Source organism: Phaseolus vulgaris, chromosome 11 (genome assembly GCF_051622355.1).
Source record: "Phaseolus vulgaris cultivar YP4 chromosome 11, ASM5162235v1, whole genome shotgun sequence".
In the NCBI taxonomy this organism is placed as follows: Eukaryota; Viridiplantae; Streptophyta; class Magnoliopsida; order Fabales; family Fabaceae; genus Phaseolus; species Phaseolus vulgaris.
The window spans coordinates 44,169,009-44,187,452 of NC_143508.1; the positions used below are offsets into that span (position 1 = coordinate 44,169,009).

General features: G+C 39.0%; 2 protein-coding genes across 4 annotated transcripts; both read right to left on the reverse strand.

Annotated features, from left to right (window-relative positions):
• Positions 1-926: 926 nt before the first annotated feature.
• LOC137825457 (uncharacterized) lies at positions 927-4,675 on the reverse strand. Its single transcript, XM_068631124.2, has 2 exons — positions 4,397-4,675; positions 927-1,534 (listed from the first exon to the last, which is right to left on the reverse strand). Exons 1-2 carry the CDS (start codon positions 4,509-4,511, stop codon positions 1,248-1,250), a joined length of 402 nt encoding a protein of 133 aa, XP_068487225.1. The 5' UTR covers positions 4,512-4,675; the 3' UTR covers positions 927-1,247.
• Positions 4,676-6,033: 1,358 nt separating this feature from the next.
• On the reverse strand, positions 6,034-8,337 carry LOC137828332 (uncharacterized). 3 transcript variants are annotated; one of them, XM_068634855.2, is made up of 4 exons: positions 8,255-8,337; positions 6,998-7,231; positions 6,681-6,754; positions 6,034-6,266 (listed from the first exon to the last, which is right to left on the reverse strand). In XM_068634855.2, the coding sequence occupies exons 2-3, from the start codon at positions 7,172-7,174 to the stop codon at positions 6,698-6,700; spliced, it is 234 nt and encodes a 77-aa protein (XP_068490956.1). In that variant the 5' UTR covers positions 7,175-7,231; positions 8,255-8,337; the 3' UTR covers positions 6,034-6,266; positions 6,681-6,697. The 3 variants fall into 3 exon arrangements, with proteins under 3 accessions (XP_068490956.1, XP_068490980.1, XP_068490964.1); XM_068634879.2 differs by having other exon boundaries at positions 6,660-6,754; XM_068634863.2 differs by having other exon boundaries at positions 8,201-8,286.
• Positions 8,338-18,444: the final 10,107 nt, after the last annotated feature.

Consider the following 18,444-nt stretch of genomic DNA (forward strand, 5'->3'; position numbering starts at 1 on the left):
TAGTTTTTACTTCTTACATTGAGAAGGTTTTCCACGTTAAAAATTTTGTGTCTTCTTAAAGTGTGTTTTTTTGTTGCTACCATTATTTGTTATTATTCCTCACGGATTCTTGCAAGTTGGGGAAATTATTATTCACTGGTTATTGCTCTTGTTGAGATATTAGTGTTATTGTGTTGAATTTTCCATCACTTTATATAGTTTGTAAGAGCTGTAATAGCATGCCAGTTGGTTCATTTTGTTTCTCCACTAATTAGCACAACATATTATGGGTGGTTGATGTACCAGAAATCTGGAAAGATTTAAAATAACAATTTCTAAGAAAAATTGCTACAAGAAATGGTTTCAATTACAGAAGGTGACAAATCCTAGTCAATTACTTTACTAGGTTACTTATAATTTGGGAAGTTATAGAAATGATAACATATGTGCATGTAACCCAAAGTACTCATGTAGTGCCCTCATCACTGTTTTAGAGAGGAAGAAAGAAACAAAATTTGAGTGATACAATTTCTTAGGGGATTGAAAGGAAATCACCACATACTAATAATGCATGATTTCTAAAACTCAGTTTTCGGAATGTCTTCACTCTTCATTCAAATTTGGAAGACACCCAGATTTTTGGTTCAGCTTGGAAAAAACATTGATTCCCCTAGTACATCCAATGTTTTCACAAATTCATTCAATTTAAACTTGCAAAACCCTCAAGTTTTGATCATATTTAGTTCAGCTGGTTAAATATTTAATTAAATAAAAGATTCCTCAGTTGTTACCCTAATATGGCAATAGTTAGCCAAACCAAGAGTGTAATGTTCGTAACAAATACATAGTTCACATTTCCTAATCTAACCAATTCGCCCACTTTTAAAAACATAACTATGTCCCTTAACTTTTCTGTCAATACAATGAAATAACAAAAGCAAGTGGGGTTAGTAAATTGTAGAAAGTTCATTGAAAAACAGATATTATAGAACAAGTTACATACAGGACATTGTTATATGATGATATTAATACTATGGGGAAGGACATGTTATAGACTTGGGAAATTTGGTATACCTCATGTGGTGACTGATACGATACACAATGGGTGACAGTACCCAGACTCAAATGGTTAAACCTCAAGCCAGATAGCTATCATCCCCTTTCCATCTAGCATGGTGAGAGGGGAGATAAGAAAAACAAAGCACATATTATGCTGAACTATCTTAATGATATGTAGAATCTCTGGTGTAAGTTATGTAAATTCCATTCTATAGACGAGATCGGATGAAAATTCTCCTTCCATTGCCCTGAGCGAGATTGATTTCCTTCAAGCCATCATCCAATTTGTTTGGAAGCTGTGACTGATCAACACCTTTGGTTGATGTTTTGTACTGCTGCTTTATGTTATTCATGTCTTCCTTAACTTCTTCCATTTTTGTCACAAAATGTAGGTCATTTGCAACCTTTAAATCAGGATGTTTCTTGGTATTTACTGGGGTTGGCAAGGGTATGTTTATCAATCCTTCTGGTACCATCTTATCAACCTGCTTCCTACCTGTATAAATACAGTAATGACATTTGCATATAAAACATGTACGTCAGTAAGGACATCTTTTTCATGCAAAGACTAGACCGAAACCGAAGTAAAGGAACTAAAGTTTTAATTTAACATTTTTTTACCACATTTTATAACAAGGAGACAAGGGAAACATATTTTTTTCTACTGTTTTCTAAATAAGTGTAAGAAAATGTAAGCATTTGGATGTGTAAATATAATCTTTGTAATACATATACTCTACAGGCAAGGAGTTAAATGGAACTCAGAAAACGCATACTTAGAATATACGATATCATTAAAGAGAAACTTAATTATTAATTGAGTTGATAGTGTATGGTCAATGTAGCAGGAATATCTCAAGTACAAGAAAAACTTGCAAGAATTTTCTCAACCTTCAGGTCTTAAATGAAGAACATGAAATTAAAAGCCAATGCAATTTTGAGAACCAAATATACATTAAATATTTTCTTCAATAAAAATAAATAAAAAGGATCATAGTAAATTCTGTTGAACAAGATGCTTTGATGTCTCCAAATCTGTGTGAAAAGCTTGAAGACCTTGCTGCTGGGTGTGTGTTATCTAATCGTTTTTAATTTGTTAATTCACTCCTTAAGATGATCCAAGTTCATTTGAATCTTTATCTTTTTGAAAAAGATGGGTTTTCTAAAAGGCTGTGAAATTTCAACTTGTTGAAATGTCGAATCAACCTATTGACACTTAGTGGTTTTTTAAATGATTAGAAAAGCTTTGTTTTGTTTTGTCTTTGCTGTCAAACAGAATCAACCAGTTGTTTCGATAAATCAACTGGTTGTTTTTATGAAAACCTTAATAGAAAAATTATTTCAATCGCTTGATTTGGAAAACAACTGGTTGTTTCCATAACAGAATTCTGCTAAGTGTTTTAAATGATTCCAACTGCTTTTGGTTTTTGATTTAACAGCTTTGACCACTTGATTGAGGCTATATAAAAATTGTTTAAACATTCTTTTGAACTGACTAAGAAAGAGAGATTGCTTAAAACATTTTTCAAGAATTCAAAAGCTTAGGATCATCTCAAGTGTGTGGAATAGGATTGGGTTTTGTAATCTTCTGAACTTAAGCTTTGTATACCCAAGTGTATTCTATTCCCTACTTTGAAGAGTGTATTTATGTATTTGTGTGTAAGGCAGTTTCAAAAAGTGTTTCTAAAAAGTGTGGTGTTGCCAAGGAGTGTTGCGTGTTCTTGAAGGGTTCAAGATCAACATTCTTAGTGTGATTTTGGCCAAGGAGTGTTGTGTGTTCTTGAAGGATTCAAGATCAACATTCTTAGTGTGGTTTTGGCCAAGGAATGGTGTGTGTTCTTGAGGGGTTCAAGATCATCACTCTTGGTATGTGTTTTGTAATCTAGGTTTGATTACATAGTGAATTCTTAGTGGTTAGCTAAGGACTGGATGTAGCTTTTGGTTAAGAGTGAACCAGTATAAACTTCTTGTGTGATCTCTCTATCTCTACTCTTCTAAATTGTTTTAACTTGATTTCATATTCTGCTGGTATAAACAACCGGTTGTTTCATGAAAACAACAAGTTGATTTTATGGAAATAAGCTTAAAACAAAAAATTTATTGAGTTGAACAGCTATTCAATTGGTTGATTTTTCAGAACTTTTCACTCTATCTTCAAACTTTGCGAAAATCTTGTGAAAACAATTCACCACTTCTTATTCTAACAAATTCAAGAGCTCACTGAATGTAGTAAATTCATCCTAATTCTTAGTAAAGGCATAAGGAGTGAAGTTTTCTTGGTTTTCAACGAGTATATCCCCAAGCTAATAGTTAAAAACTAAATCTTTCTAAGTGTAGAAATCATCAATGTGAGTTTTGACTCTTCCAAAAAGGATTTTCATACACGTGACCGTCAGAAAACCAAACACTTCAATGCATATCTAAGGGACTTAGATATCTCTAAAACCAAAGGGGATGTGAGAAATCCCAAATGACTTGAATATAACTCCCCCAAGATGACAGTTGATTAGCAAGGATAAGATTCTTACAAGATGAGAAGTACACTTTAGATGATAAAATACTCTTATATCTATTAATGTCAATGGTTAAATTGTGATAAAATTAAGTACACATATAAAAAAACCTCCAAAATTAGAGTCAATATCAACCATTACTCCATCCTTTTTCACTCTCCTCACATCAGAAAACTAAATCCTAGTTAATAAAGTCACAAGTCAATGGCTATCTTGTGACATAGTAATGCCAGACTATCTGACAAATGCATAATCAAACATAGAGCAAGATACTTGAAGTTGCTCCACAGAAATGTTCAATTACTCATTTTTCACATGTACATTCACTTCAATTCTGTACACAGATGGAATGAGTGTTTGATTAAACATTCTTTCTTTAGCTAAAAATATAATACCTTTTTCCCATTCACCAAATTTTTTAGATGCAGATTTTGAAAACACCAATACAACATGAAGTAGGCACAGTGGTAAAAGAAAGAGCATATAAACATAAAATACAAGTATAAAACAAAATAAATTTCTCAAAATTAGTAATTCGCGGTTGAGCACTCAGTTGATCAAAATCTCAGAATAGTAACAGAAATAATTCAATTCCTTTACAGAACGTCATTAAATCTTTTCCTTCTATAGTTAGTGTGAAAATGCTTTTGATTAAAAAAAACTATTATTCATTAATTTATTTATTTTCCCAAAATTGATCCCAAATCAAACACTAAACGATGGATTCCAGTTGAAAAGAAAAAGTGCAACGATCCCTTTTATGTGATTCTATATGAAGAGTTAGACAAACAGTTAGTGATAAGAGTGAAATGAAAAGAAAAGTTTTAATAGGCAGAAGAAATGACCTGGGATGATTTTGCGAGAGCCATCCATGGCAGAACCCACGGCGAACTTGACAAGATCCACCAGTATTTGGCCAAGCGTATGGCGGCGGGCTATATCCATCACGGCGGTGGCCATGACGTCTGGCGGTAGCTTTCGATTCCGATAATGTTCCTTCGGATTTACGAAGGTGTATGTGGTTTATGTGTTGTGATGGAAGCGCTTTCAATTTTATTTAATTAAGATATAATTTATAACATCAGATATTTCTTGGTAGAAAGCAAAATAAAATTTATATTTTCTTGCTCAACTACATGAAATAAGATTAAGTTATGCTTATAAAGAATTTAATTAGTATTATATAATTATATATTAATATTGTTCAGAATTTAATCGTTATAGTATGCAATAATTTTATTGGTCATTTAAGCATAAATAAGGTTACTAGTACATTTTTTTTAAAGATATTGTTTTTCCTCAATTATTATTTATTAAAATAAATATTAATTAAATGAAAAATATTCAAAAATAATATTATTGAAATACAGTAAAAGCAAATTAAATAAAACGATACTGTAGCTTAAATGAATTTTTTATTATATTGGAGGTTTAAAAAAATTAATTTATTGTCTTTTGAAAATATGAGGTGTTATCAAACTATAAAAAATATTGAGGTACTGTTGGTTTAAGGGAAAGAAAGTAGTAAACCATATATTATTTTTATTGTCTTGATAAAGGATGAGAAAGTGACATTTTCATACACCGTTTGAAACAAATCAAATTTGAAAATATTCTATAGTTGAGAATTTGAATAGTTATTTTTTATTAATTCTTGATAAATATTTTTAAAACTAACAATCTTTTCAGTGAACAAAGAAACTAATTTAAAATATTTTTGAAACATACTCTTAAAAAATATTTAAAATTATTCCTAACATTATTTTATAAAAAGAATATTTATTTTATAGCTTTTGTTGTTGTTGTAACTACTAATCTTTGTTCTAACCACTATTATTTCTCACTAGGTCAATACCATTACAATTTTGTTGAAGCCACCATTATTTTCTACAAGGCTACAGCTACTAGTGGAAATAGGATAATATATAAAAGGATAAATTTGGCATTATATTCTACTAGCTTTAACACTTTCTCTAACTTCTCCATATATCATAGTTCTTCCCACTTAAACCCCTTGAAAATAAATAAAGGATTAGAGATGCATGTTTTTTTAATTTTTAAATGAACCATTGAAATAGTTTCTGCCATGTTTCGAATAACAGTTCATCAAGAACTAAAAATTCAATCAAAGTGATAATTTTATTTGCAATCTACATTTTATAAAAACAAATGAGCTTGTCATTATTTAATAACCAGTAGCCTTATAAAAAAAACAAAACAAAACTATTGTGTTTGTCTTCATTCAACGACACAACAGAATAATACTAACATCACCCCATAATTTTGTAATAATAACTCGAGCAATTCAAATAACATTGACAATATACTGTGCACTTTACTTCAGTATTTTGTTTTTCTCAGGTCATTTCCAGAGCCATTACAGAAGTTATCAACAACGGACTTAGAAGATCCATGACCAGATCATGAAAGAAAGATGATCCATATTCATGAAAGAAAGATCAGCATCAATGAACCACGAAGGTAAAAAGGGAACTAAGGCAGCAATGTTTTCACATGCAACATGACGTGTATTACTATTACATCAACACAGTAGCTAAGGAAGAGTAGATTGGTGCTTAAAGACAGCCAAGTTAACAGTAAAGCCTTAACTGACTCTGACCATATTTGATGGTCAACTGCAAATACGTACAAAGGGAAACAAGCCTTGTTCTTTATCATTTGGCCTTCAAGATGAAGATCAACAATTGTGAGGGGCTGAATGAAAAACAAAAGACACCAGGATCAGCTGGTTTTAAAATCATAAAAAGCACCCAAATTACATTAATGTAATTTAAAAACAAAAACACACAAAATAACTGCAATTATGACTGTCAGGAACAAAATATATAAATCCAAAGAGCTATGTTAGGTTGACAACCATATATTTATATATCACTATCCTACAACTATTTTTATAAAATAATTTAATTTATATTTTAATTAAATATCATAATTTAATATTTTATTAAATATAGATAGTGGTCAATGGTTGTGTAAGTAATAGATGGTTGTCAAAATTTCTTTTTTCCAAAGGGAAAATAACATGCATTTAGATTCCAACTCATATGCACAAGCCCAAAGAACATTGCAAAATAGTTATAAACCTACTATTGGTTCCCCGGAAGCTACCTGCTTCAATGATAACTCTACAGAGAAAGGCCGGCAAAAAGCAACTCCAACTCCTGCTCCTGTGATACGGTTCTCTAAAATAATAACAGCATAAAAGAATGATACGATTAGTCACTTGTTATGACCAAAATTAAAATACATGCTTATCAAACTAAAAAGTAATACTAAGTATATGACTACACAACCTAAGGCTTTGAACAAAAACTGGTTTACCTGAACTGATATGAGTTGCAAAATTTTATACATGCTTATGAAACTAAAAGTAATACTAAGTATATGACTACACAACCTAAGGCTTTGAACAAAAAATGGTTTACCTGAACTGATATGAGTTGCAAAATTTTATTAAGAACCTTAAGACGATGCGTGCCATATGCACTATTAGCAGGAAGTCGGTTCATTCTCTTGATTTCCTCATGAACAGCACCCTGTTTTTTCTCACACCACATTTGTTTTTGTGGTTTAGGCTGATTAATAGGTCCACTCTCCATCATTTGATCAAGGGTATTGCTGCCCTTCAAATGATCAAAGGAATCCACCTTTTAACTCAGCTGAACAAACATCAACAAGAGAAATGCTCAGACACCACAACTACACCAAAAAATCAGAGAGTAGAAAGACTCCAAAAGGAACAAATATAAACTCATCAATGACAACATAGTAGAATACAATAAACTCCAAACTGGTGATAAATCCAATAAGGTTACACACACCAACCAAATATGTTCTAATAAAATGCTTCAGTTTCATTGCAACCTAATGATGCTAATTAGCCTCAAACTATCAGCAAGCCTCTCAAAAACTAGAGGCTTGAGATAAGCCTCTAGTCTTTAGCAAATTACTATCGACAAGGTAGAAACAACTTGAGTATTTATAGTAGCCAAATATAACCAATGAACATTTCTAAACTATTGACCTACAAAGCTTGAAAACAACTTGACACATTATAAGACACATGGAGGTACACGACAAATTTAAAATATCAAAATATATACCACAACCATTATATAACATACATGAGTAATAATAAATCAAAAGATGATCAATGTTCTAAACATGAGTATGAGTAATTGTGAACATATCGAATCACTCTAACAACCCTATTTAAAATGAATTTGAAGTTTAAAAGAAGAATTAGAAGAAAAATGTAAAGTACAACTGAACTGACAGTATTCAATTATTGTGAAGTATTCAACTTAAATATACAGCCATAGTTGTTATTTGAAGTGCCTTCCTTTGCATTGATCAACACAAGGAATAAGAAATTTTATATTAATTTAATCCACAACAAAAGTAAACCTTAATTAGGCATATTTCAATCAGTGCAGAAGGTGTTCAACCTTTTCTAAGTGGACAATACACAATGAATCGCATAAAACACACACTAAGTGAATCAAAATTAAATCCACAATTTATTTATTTCCTTTCTCAAAATTCGAACTCTGAATTTTCTTTTTCTCTTCTACTTTCTAATTTCAAAATATTAACAATTAAGAGGGAAAGGAGGAAGACAAAATTACATGTAGAAGTAAGGAGGAATTGGAACCCTAACACGAGAATAGAGAAGAACTTACGAGGAAGAAGAAGAGCGAAGAGAAGAAGGGTCCCTTCAAACCGCACCGTTTTGGAACAATGGGTTGTGTCTATAACTGAAAACTTAACTTTAAATATAGAATAAAAAAACAGATCTAATTATATATTAAATAAATTTTAAAAATAATTATAATTATAATTGGTAAACTTTTAATCAATAATTAAAAAATAAAAATATGTAATATTTGTGTATTTTATATTACCATCTAACCAGAAATTATTCTATATGATAAGTTTCATTCCTTTGTAATTTAAAAATAATATTAAACATGATTTATAATTTGTTGATGGCTCATAATTAGTTGATAATGTAAAAAAAATACACTATATATTGATTGAAAATCAAACTATAAATGTAAATATATTTTATTTTTTAAAAACATTTTTTTCTTAGTTTAGAGTAGATAAAGTTCGTAAAAATAATAGCGTGAAGATAACGAACTCGGTGGTATCTATTACTTGTCTCTATTCTAACCTAATTTTATTTTCATGCAAATATGTTTGAACTAGAGTTTATAAATTTAATTTATATCAATTTGATTTTAAAATTTTAATTTGTAGTTAAAGAACATTTTAATAAATTAATTAATGGGTAAAATATTTTATTTTCAAAATTATTTTATTAAAATAAGTTTTAGTGCAAGAAATCTATTTTAGTACCAAAGTTTATAAATGATGGTTACATTTCAATATAGTTTGTGAAGTTTTTGTCTTGGATTAATTTATCACAATAGGAAGATAAATAAAGTCTAATTAATAATTGATTTCACCAAAAATCAAATTTAAATAATGTTAAAATAATTAGACTTTGAATTGGGATATTAGCTACTTGATTTTATACTATGATTTAAATAAATTGAAAACATAAAGCTAGAGGGATTTCAACATCTTTTGTTTGGTATGATTAAATAATTTTAGTTAAATGATTAGATTGATGAATGATTAAGCAATTGATTTCCCTATCACAAATGGTAAACAAATGAACCAATAGTAAAATGATTAAGATAGATTAATTAACAAAACTATATTGTTATATTTTTTAAGGACATTATCCATATAAGTAGGTCCAACCATTTATGGAAGTCACATGGCTCCTATGACTTTGGTACACCCACTTCCATTTCATATTTATTTCACATCATTTCTTTGGCATTTTGCATTTCATCATTCAGCACTATGCATTTGGCCACCATTTTTTTGCTTTGCCTTCACACCAAAGCTTTCAAAATATCCCTAGAGAGTTACCTTTGTATAGTATATATTGAACTAACTTTCTAAAATATCATATCATAAGAGTTACAATATGAAGTTGCATGTAGGAGATCTATTAAAAAACATTGCATGTAGTGTAATTCACATAATATATTATATATAAGGTAAATCTTTAAGTTAAAAGTGAAAAAGTTATTCATATCCTACCCTATTGTGAATATAACGAAATTTGAGATTGAACTAATTAAATAAATAAAAAAAATTATTTTTATTTAGAGTAAAACTTATATATAATAGCATCATGCTATAAAAGTATTATTTTGTATTAAATTAGAGTGGAATTCTATTCAATATTAGTATCTAAAGCAAAACACCAAATATGATTGAACAACATAACATACAAACATATAAGTTACTTGACTACTCGACATTTTAGACAAATCATAATATACTTAAATATACACTTGCTCACCTATAAGTGACAATACATCGATCGCATACTGATACACCTTCTAACTAATTATAAAACACCTCATTAAAATAACTAGTAACTTTATATTTAAACAAAACCAAATCGTTAATTCAAGTTACAACATTAAAAAAGTTAGACCACTTATTTAAGAATTGGATTAGCAAAACTTGGACCTAAGCAAGGTCCACAAATGAAAAGTTCATCATAAAATACTATAAATATGGCACAATCACATAATTAAAATATATATTTATTATGCATTTTTTACTAGATATTGTTTAAGTTGAGCGTCAGAGTACCTTTGTAGGTACCTCCACTCCTGAGTTCCCCGAGACCGAGAAGCCATCATGATTGAAATTTTTAAATAAATATTAACCTATAGGAAACCCATGGTCATAAAAAATTCATCTTAGTCTGGTAAGAACATTTTCACACCTGTCATGTGACTGAGAAAGACTTTAATGAAAGACCGTATGGTTACCACACAAAGGATGATGACCAATGAGAGACTCACCCCAAAGGAAAACCAAGTAAATCATGTTGCAATGCTAATGGAGTTCCAAAAGGAACTGGAGACCTTTAAGAGAGAGAAAAACATTAAAGAAAGGGACGTCTTAAAAGTTGAGAATGCTTGTATGAAACATAAGCTAGAGGTAGAAAATACAATGTCACTTAACTCCATGCCCGAACAAAGCGAGATAGTCTGATTTAGCTAACCTCCTCTTTTGATAACCTAAGAAGTTACATCTACGGAGTAATGGATGATCAGTCGCAAAAATCCACTCACATGTTCTTTAAAGCGTCATCACGTTGACACCCTTTCATAAAATGGATCATGGAAACATCTCTCTCGGCTAATTGGAAGAACCATGCCCTAGACAAGTATGATGGAACTACATATCTAAATGAACATGTAGACATTTATGTCACGCGAGTTAGCTTATGCACCTCTGAGACGTTATCCTATGTTGAGTCCTCCCGGCATAACGGGTTTCCTTGAGTTGGTTTACACGTTTTCCCCCTTTAATCAATAAACTGTTTTGACACCACAGTTGCCAAGTTTGGGACACAATTTGTGACTAGTTGATCACACCATTTGATGTCAATACCTCTTGTAAATATCAAGAAAGAAAAGGTGGATTAGTTGCGTGCTTTCATGAACAATTCTAAGCCTTCCACTTCCACTTCTAGGCCTAAATCACCACCTAAATTGTCTAGTAAGAAGTGTTTTAAATGCTTAAGCTATGGACATATTGCTTCTAATTGCCCTTCTAAGCGAACTATGTATATGCATGATGGGGTAGATGGTAGTGAGCATGAGTCTGAATCTTCTAGACATTCCTCACCTTCTAGATCCCCAAGTGAGAGTGAGAGTGAGAGCCCACATGAGGGTGACCTATTAGTAATAAGACGCATGCTTGGACAAGTTTTAAAACCTTTTGATGAAACTCAAAGAGAAAATATTTTTCATTCAAGGTGTCTTATTAATGATAGGGTATGCTCTTTGATTGTGGATGGGGGGAGTTGTGCTAATGTGGCAAGCACAAGATGGTAGACAAACTTGGATTGCCTACCATCTCTCATGCCAAGCCCTACAAGTTACAATGGTTAAGTGAGGTGGGTGAGCTAGTGGTGAACAAGCAAGTCCTCATTACATTTTCCATTAGTAAATATAAAGATGAGGTCTTGTGTGATGTTGTTCCAATGGAAGCTACTCATATTCTTTTAGGTAGGCCATGGCAATTTGATAGAAAAGTTTTTCATGATGGCTTTACCAACAAAATTTCTTTTAACTTCCATGGGCACAAAGTCATTCTTAAGTCTCTCTCTCCAAAGGAAGTGCATGAGGACCAAGTCAAAATGAGAGAAAAGAGAGAGAAAGAAAATGATAAAAAGAGTTCCAAGAGAAGCCTTCTCATATCTACCCAACAAGTTAAAAAGGTAATAGTTACTCAAAGGCCTATTTTTTTAGCTATTCCTAGACCTATTGAAAGTGAGTCGGCTAAGGATAGTCCCACATGTTTGGACAATTTGGTAAAGGAATATGAAGATGTGTTTCAAGATCCTCCTAAAGGCTTACCACCTCTAAGAGGGATTGAACACCAAATAGACTTCATGCCCGGGGTTTCTTTACCAAATCGCCCTGGATATAGGACCAATCCCCAAGAGGCCAAAGAAATTCAACAACAAGTTGAGGATTTATTAGCTAAGGGGTGGGTACAAGATAGCATGAGCCCATGTGCTATGCCTGTCATACTTGTCCCAAAAAAAGATGGGACATAGAGGATGTGTACGGATTGTCACGCTATAAATAACATTACCATCAAATATAGGCATCCCATTCCTAGGTTAGATGACTTGTTGGATGAATTACATGGGTCTAAAATATTTTCCAAAATTGATCTTAAGAGTGGTTACAATCAAATTCGAATTAAACATGGTGATGAATGGAAAACCGCTTTTAAGACCAAATTTGGTTTATATGAGTGGTTGGTCATGCCTTTTGGCTTGACTAATGCTCCTAGTACCTTCATGCGACTCATGCATCATGTATTAAGAGCATTCATTGGCAAGTTTGTTGTGGTTTACTTTGATGATATTCTTATATATAGCTTGTCTTTAGAAGATCATGAGTCACATGTTAGACAAGTATTAGAAACTCTTAGGAAGGAGAAATTGTATGCTAATTGTTCCTGCTAGGGAGATGGGACCTAGAGAACTGTTGAAGTCTTCTTCTCCTTCCTTCGGTCGGGCAGGTGGCTGAGTGATGAACTGGGATCCTTCTCTTCCTTCTGCTTATCTTTCGGCACTCGGGGCTCGGTCGTCGGGTGAACACCGGATGGTGGGGGTACCTGCGAAGGCACTCCGACGCTCAAGTCAGTAAAGCGGGTGGTTAGCTCTCAGGTAGGTGAACAGTAATAATGACATACCTTACTCCTTGGAATGGGTGCTATTTATATTATTCTAATGGGCCTACCTTGTTGGGCCCGTTTATCGAGGTGGATACCGCTTAGGGTTGCATTACCTAATTCTTGATGATGGATTAGCTTTACTGATCTCGGTTTGAGCGTTAATCGTAATAGGGTTCGGTCGTCGGCCACATTCTCATGGTGAGGGTAGGCCATCGGCCAAATAAGTGTGGTCTTCGACCATCTTAGTTAAGTCTCCAAAGGTTTCGGCCACTCGTCAGTCGGCCAAGTATGCAAAGGTCTCGGCCATTCATCAGTCGGCCAAGTATACGAAGGTCTCGGCCATTCGTCAGTCGGCCAAGTATACAAAGTCTCGGCCATTCGTCAGTCGGCCAAGTATACGAAGGTCTCGGCCATTCATCAGTCGGCCAAGTATACGGAGGTCTCGGCCATTCGTCAGTCGGCCAAGTATACAAAGGTCTCGGCCATTCGTCAGTCGGCCAAGTATACGAAGGTCTCGGTCTGCCGGCCGTTCGGCCAGATTTCTGAAGATATTGACTTATCAGTCTCTCGGTCAGGCTTGACTGGGAGTCGGGCAGGCAGGTGGGTCCCGGCCTCGCCCAGTACCGGTACACTTGCCCCCCAGGCTCAAGGACAGATGTGTTAGATATGTCCGATGAGTCTTTGATGATGGGAGACGGTTGGGCTCCCTTGGTCGTGCGGTCGTTTCGTTTTTCGAGGTGTGATTTGACTAAGCGGCGTGACATGACCTCAGGCGGCGCGACGTGACGCGCATTGATGAGGGGTTTTTTTTGGGCGGGGGAATTTGTGAACCGTTAGATCTGTTGAGATTGATACGACGTTTCGAATTCCGAGGCCCATGGGCCCTATATATAGGGGTCCACCAGTGTCATACTCTTGTATTTTCTATTGGAGCGAGCGAACTGGTAGCCGAGTGATCTCTCGCCCTCATCTCTGATAGCCGAGTCACCTTTCGCCTACATTTCTTTCCCAGAAAAAGGTTAGTCATGTCGAGCCGGTCTCGGCCAACATCTTCTTCATCTGGTCGAACATCTTCTCCCCCCGCCCGTCCAGTGTGTCCCGTTGGTCGTTCTATTGTCCCAATCGGCCAGTCCTTCTCTTCGTCTTCATCCTCTTATTCTTCTTCTTCTTCTTTTTCTACCACCGGCTTGGCCGAGACTTCGTCCCCGATAGAAGTCGTGAGGGAGGATGATCCGGCGGTTGCGTGTGACCGGTCGGACTCTCTTCCCTCGGCCATACCGCTTATGGACTTTAGCTGGGTGGATCGCAACGTGGTTGAGAAATCCTCCACCTATAGTACCGCAGAGGGCGTGGCTCGGTTCTTCGCCAAGAATCCAGCATTAAAGCCGGGCGGACTGTCCAGTTATTTCGACGTTGTTCCTTGCGGACCAACGGAGAGAGTATGCATGGGGAGACCGGGCGACGGTCCCCCTTTCTTTTATATGTACACCTGCTTTTTTTCTGACTTGCGCGTGTCTTTGCCTTTTGACACGTTCACGATGGGCGTTCTTCGGGCGCTTAACGTGGCGCCCACCCAGGTTCATCCGAACACCTGGGCGTCCCTTCAGGCCTTTCGCTTGTTGTGCGACGTGATGCGCATCCATCCATCTCCCTCTTGCTTTCTTTGCTACTATGCTTCTCATCCGGCTAAGAAGGCCTCGTGGCATTCGTTGGTTGGGCGGACGGGTAGCGTTTTGTTCGACCTATTTGCTGGCTCCTATAAGAGATTTAAGGAGCGTTTTGTTAAAGTTATCATCCGGCCGGAGGCGACGGCCATCTTTTTTGACGAGTTCGGTGGATCGAGGTTCCCTCTCTACTGGACTCGCGAGCCTTGTGGCTTCAAAGAGTGGCTGAGGCCGACAGAGGGTGCCGATGAGCTAGAAATTCTTGCGCTCTTTGACGCCCTCCCGAGGAGGCTTCCCTGTCGGACGCTGATCGGGGCTTACGCTAAGCCTGGGCGTTGGGCGGTCGTTCGGGGTATGGGCTTTATTTTTGCGTTTAGCCAGTCAGTCGGTCAGTCGATTTCTATCGTTCGGCCTTTTCTAACTTGTATTTTTTTTTTTTTTTTTTTGCAGAGACCATGGTGAACGAACGACCTAACGCTGTTAGCGTGCTTGACAAGCACCGACAGAAAGCGGCCGCACGTAAGGGTCGCCGTAGTTTGGAGGTGATGCCTCCGGTTCATGAAGTGGCGGCCAGGGAGCAGGCCGGTCCTTCCCAAAAGTCCAAGAAGCGGCCGAGGGAGGGTAGCAACATTGCAACTACCGTCAGGTCGCCCGGCTCGATGCCGACGCCTCCTCCTCCTCGTCGAGAGGCGGCCGAGGCGGTGCCACCTTCTCCCCACTCTCGCCCGAGTTCTTCTGATGCCGTGGCGAGGTCTGGGCCGACCCCCTTCGATCTCCTGGGTCGCGACCATCAATTCACACGGCGGGTGCGTGTGGCGCTCCCCGATGAGTCTCGGGAGTCGCTTCGGGACGTCGCCCCTTCAGAGCTTATGAGGAGCGGCCTTGAGCTCGTTTGCCGCTCGGTCGTACTCTTCCAACACGGTCTCCAGGCGCAAGACCAACACGTGGAGACCGTGTCGCAGTTGGAGCACAAGCTCTCGGAGGCCGCTCAGTCCTTGGAGCAATCTTTGGCCGCTAATGATGACTTGTCCACCAAGATTGCCAAGGAGGTGGCCGAGAAAGAGTTGGCCCAAAGTGAGGCCGGCGAGGCGAGGCGTCAACTGGAGTCCGAGAGGAGGAGGGCGGCGGCTGAGGTAGCCCAGTTGAAGAAGTGGGCCGACGAGAAGCTCGCGGAGTCGGCCGCTGAGGTGCTTGCCCTTAAAACTGCCAAGGCCAAAGTCGAAGCTGAACTCGACGAGAACTATGACGAGACCGAGGAGTTACTGAAGCAGTGTTTTGAAAGGGCCGTGCGTCAAGCGCACGTGCTATATGGAGGGCCACCGGCTACTGGGGAGTTCGACCTTGATTGTGAGGTTTATCAGGGTCGGATTATGCCGAGTGTTGAGGTGGCCGCTCTGACTGCTCAAAGGGCTGAACCGACCGGGACCGAAGGAGAGGAGGCCGAGGTTCAGGGTAGGGAGGCCGAAGCCGACGAGGGTGAGTGCATTGAAGTGCGGGATTAGGTTTATACCTTTGGCCGGGTTGTGGCCTTTCCCCTTTTTCTTTTAGCATCCTCCTAGGCCGGGGCGTGGCCTTCTTATTTTGTATTTTGATGTATCGCCCAGTGCTTTTATGAATATATCGTTCAGTTTCTTCCTTCATCATTTTGAATCAAACAATTGACAAGTTAACGAATCGATCTCCCACTGGTTCGGGCGATCGGCCAGAACTTACGAATGTATGCGAGCAAGACCTGGGGCGGTCGGCCATGAACTGCGATTGTTTTGGATTCATAACATGGCAGTCGGCCAGTGATTGCGAGTATTAAGTTTGAATAGCCATAAATTCGAGCGAATGACATACGGGCGATCGGCCATAAATTCGAGCGAATGATATACGGGCGATCGGCCATAAATTCGAGTAGGTAAAATATGGCGTTCGGCCACTATCTATGAATGTTGGATTTGGATAGGTAAAACGTGGGCGATCGGCCATATCTGCGAATGTTGGTTTCGAGCACGCGGGCGATAGGTCGGCCGACACTTGCGATGTTAATCGAGAAAGCGGGCGTTCGGTGGGCCGGCACTCGCGATGTTAATCGAGCGAGAGGGCGTTCGGCAGGCCGGCACTCGCGATGTTAATCGAGCGAGAGGGCGTTCGGCAGGCCGGCACTTGTGATGTTAATCGAGCAAGTGGGCAGTCGGTGGGCCGGCACTCGCGATGTTAATCGAGCAAGTGGCCGTTCGGTGGGCCGGCACTCGCGATGTTAATCGAGCGAGTGGCGTTCGGCAGGCCGGCACTTGCGATGTTAATCGAGCAAGTGGGCAGTCGGTGGGCCGGCACTCGCGATGTTAATCGAGCAAGTGGGCGTTCGGTGGGCCGGCACTCGCGATGTTAATCGAGCGAGAGGGCGTTCGGCGGGCCGGCACTTGCGATGTTAATCGAGCAAGTGGCCGTTCGGTGGGCCGGCACTCGCAATGTTAATCGAGCGAGCGGGCGTTCGGCAGGCCGGCACTTGCGATGTTAATCGAGCAAGTGGGCGTTCGGTGGGCCGGCACTCGCGATGTTAATCGAGCAAGTGGCCGTTCGGTGGGCCGGCACTCGCGATGTTAATCGAGCAAGTGGGCAGTCGGTGGGCTGGCACTCGCGATGTTAATCGAGCAAGCGGGCGCTCGGTGGGCCGGCACTTGCGATGTTAATCGAGCAAGTGGGCGTTCGGTGGGCCGGCACTCGCGATGTTAATCGAGCAAGTGGCCGTTCGGTGGGCCGGCACTCGCGATGTTAATCGAGCGAGTGGCGTTCGGCAGGCCGGCACTTGCGATGTTAATCGAGCAAGTGGGCAGTCGGTGGGCCGGCACTCGCGATGTTAATCGAGCAAGTGGGCGTTCGGTGGGCCGGCACTCGCGATGTTAATCGAGCGAGAGGGCGTTCGGCGGGCCGGCACTTGCGATGTTAATCGAGCAAGTGGCCGTTCGGTGGGCCGGCACTCGCAATGTTAATCGAGCGAGCGGGCGTTCGGCAGGCCGGCACTTGCGATGTTAATCGAGCAAGTGGGCAGTCGGTCGGCCGGTACTCTCGGTAGAATATTTCCAACACTTTTGATGAAAACGCCTCGTTAAAACCTCCCTGATTGGGTGAGGAAAGAGTGCGTGATTTTATTGATTTTAGCTGTAATAGAATTTGAGGTGCGTGGCATTCCACGTCCTCGGTACAATTTTTCCTGAAAGCCATTCTAGATGATAGGCCCCTCCTTGTGCGACTTCTCGGACTCGGAAAGGCCCCTCCCAGTTGGATGAGAACTTCCCTTCGTTTTTTCTTGCATCGCTGCGCATTCTCCAGACAAGATCGCCCTTCTGGAAACCTCTAGGCCGGACTTTGGTGTTGTACCGTCTGGACGCCCGGGCTTTGCAGGCAGCCTCCCGAATCTTGCTTTTGTCACGAAGCTCACTTACCAGGTCGAGGTTGACCGCTAGGCTTTCCTCGTTTAGGGTGAGATCGAACATCTGCCGTCGTATGGTGGGCTCGGCCACCTCTACCGGGATCATGGCCTCGGTTCCGTATGTCAGGCTGTAGGGCGTTTCTTGTGTGGTAGTTTGGGGAGTGCACCTGTACGCCCAAAGTACCTCGATCAACTCCTCGGTCCATCGGCCCTTTGCTTTGCCCAGACGCTTCTTCAGCTCGTTGAGTATGACCTTGTTGGCGGCCTCGGCCTGCCCATTGGTTTGTGGGTGTTCCACCGAGGCTGTGACGGACTTGATGCCCAGGTCGTCATAGAAGGATTGTAGGCCTCGGTCGATGAACTGTCGGCCATTGTCAGTTACCATTGTGTGTGGGACGCCGAATCGGCAAACTATGCTCCTCCATACGAAGTTTTGTACATTCTTCGCCGAGATGGAGGCGAGGGGCTCGGCCTCGATCCATTTGGTGAAGTA

Excerpts from the sequence above, each read along its gene's own strand:
- LOC137825457 (XM_068631124.2), bottom strand. The coding sequence starts at position 4,511 with ATGGCCACCGCCGTGATGGATATAGCCCGCCGCCATACGCTTGGCCAA. Across the intron at positions 1,535-4,396 it reads CTCTCGCAAAATCATCCCAG|GTAGGAAGCAGGTTGATAAG; the intron begins GTCATTTCTTCT and ends GTATTTATACAG.
- LOC137828332 (XM_068634855.2), bottom strand. The coding sequence starts at position 7,174 with ATGATGGAGAGTGGACCTATTAATCAGCCTAAACCACAAAAACAAATG. Across the intron at positions 6,755-6,997 it reads TGCAACTCATATCAGTTCAG|AGAACCGTATCACAGGAGCA; the intron begins GTAAACCATTTT and ends TTATTATTTTAG.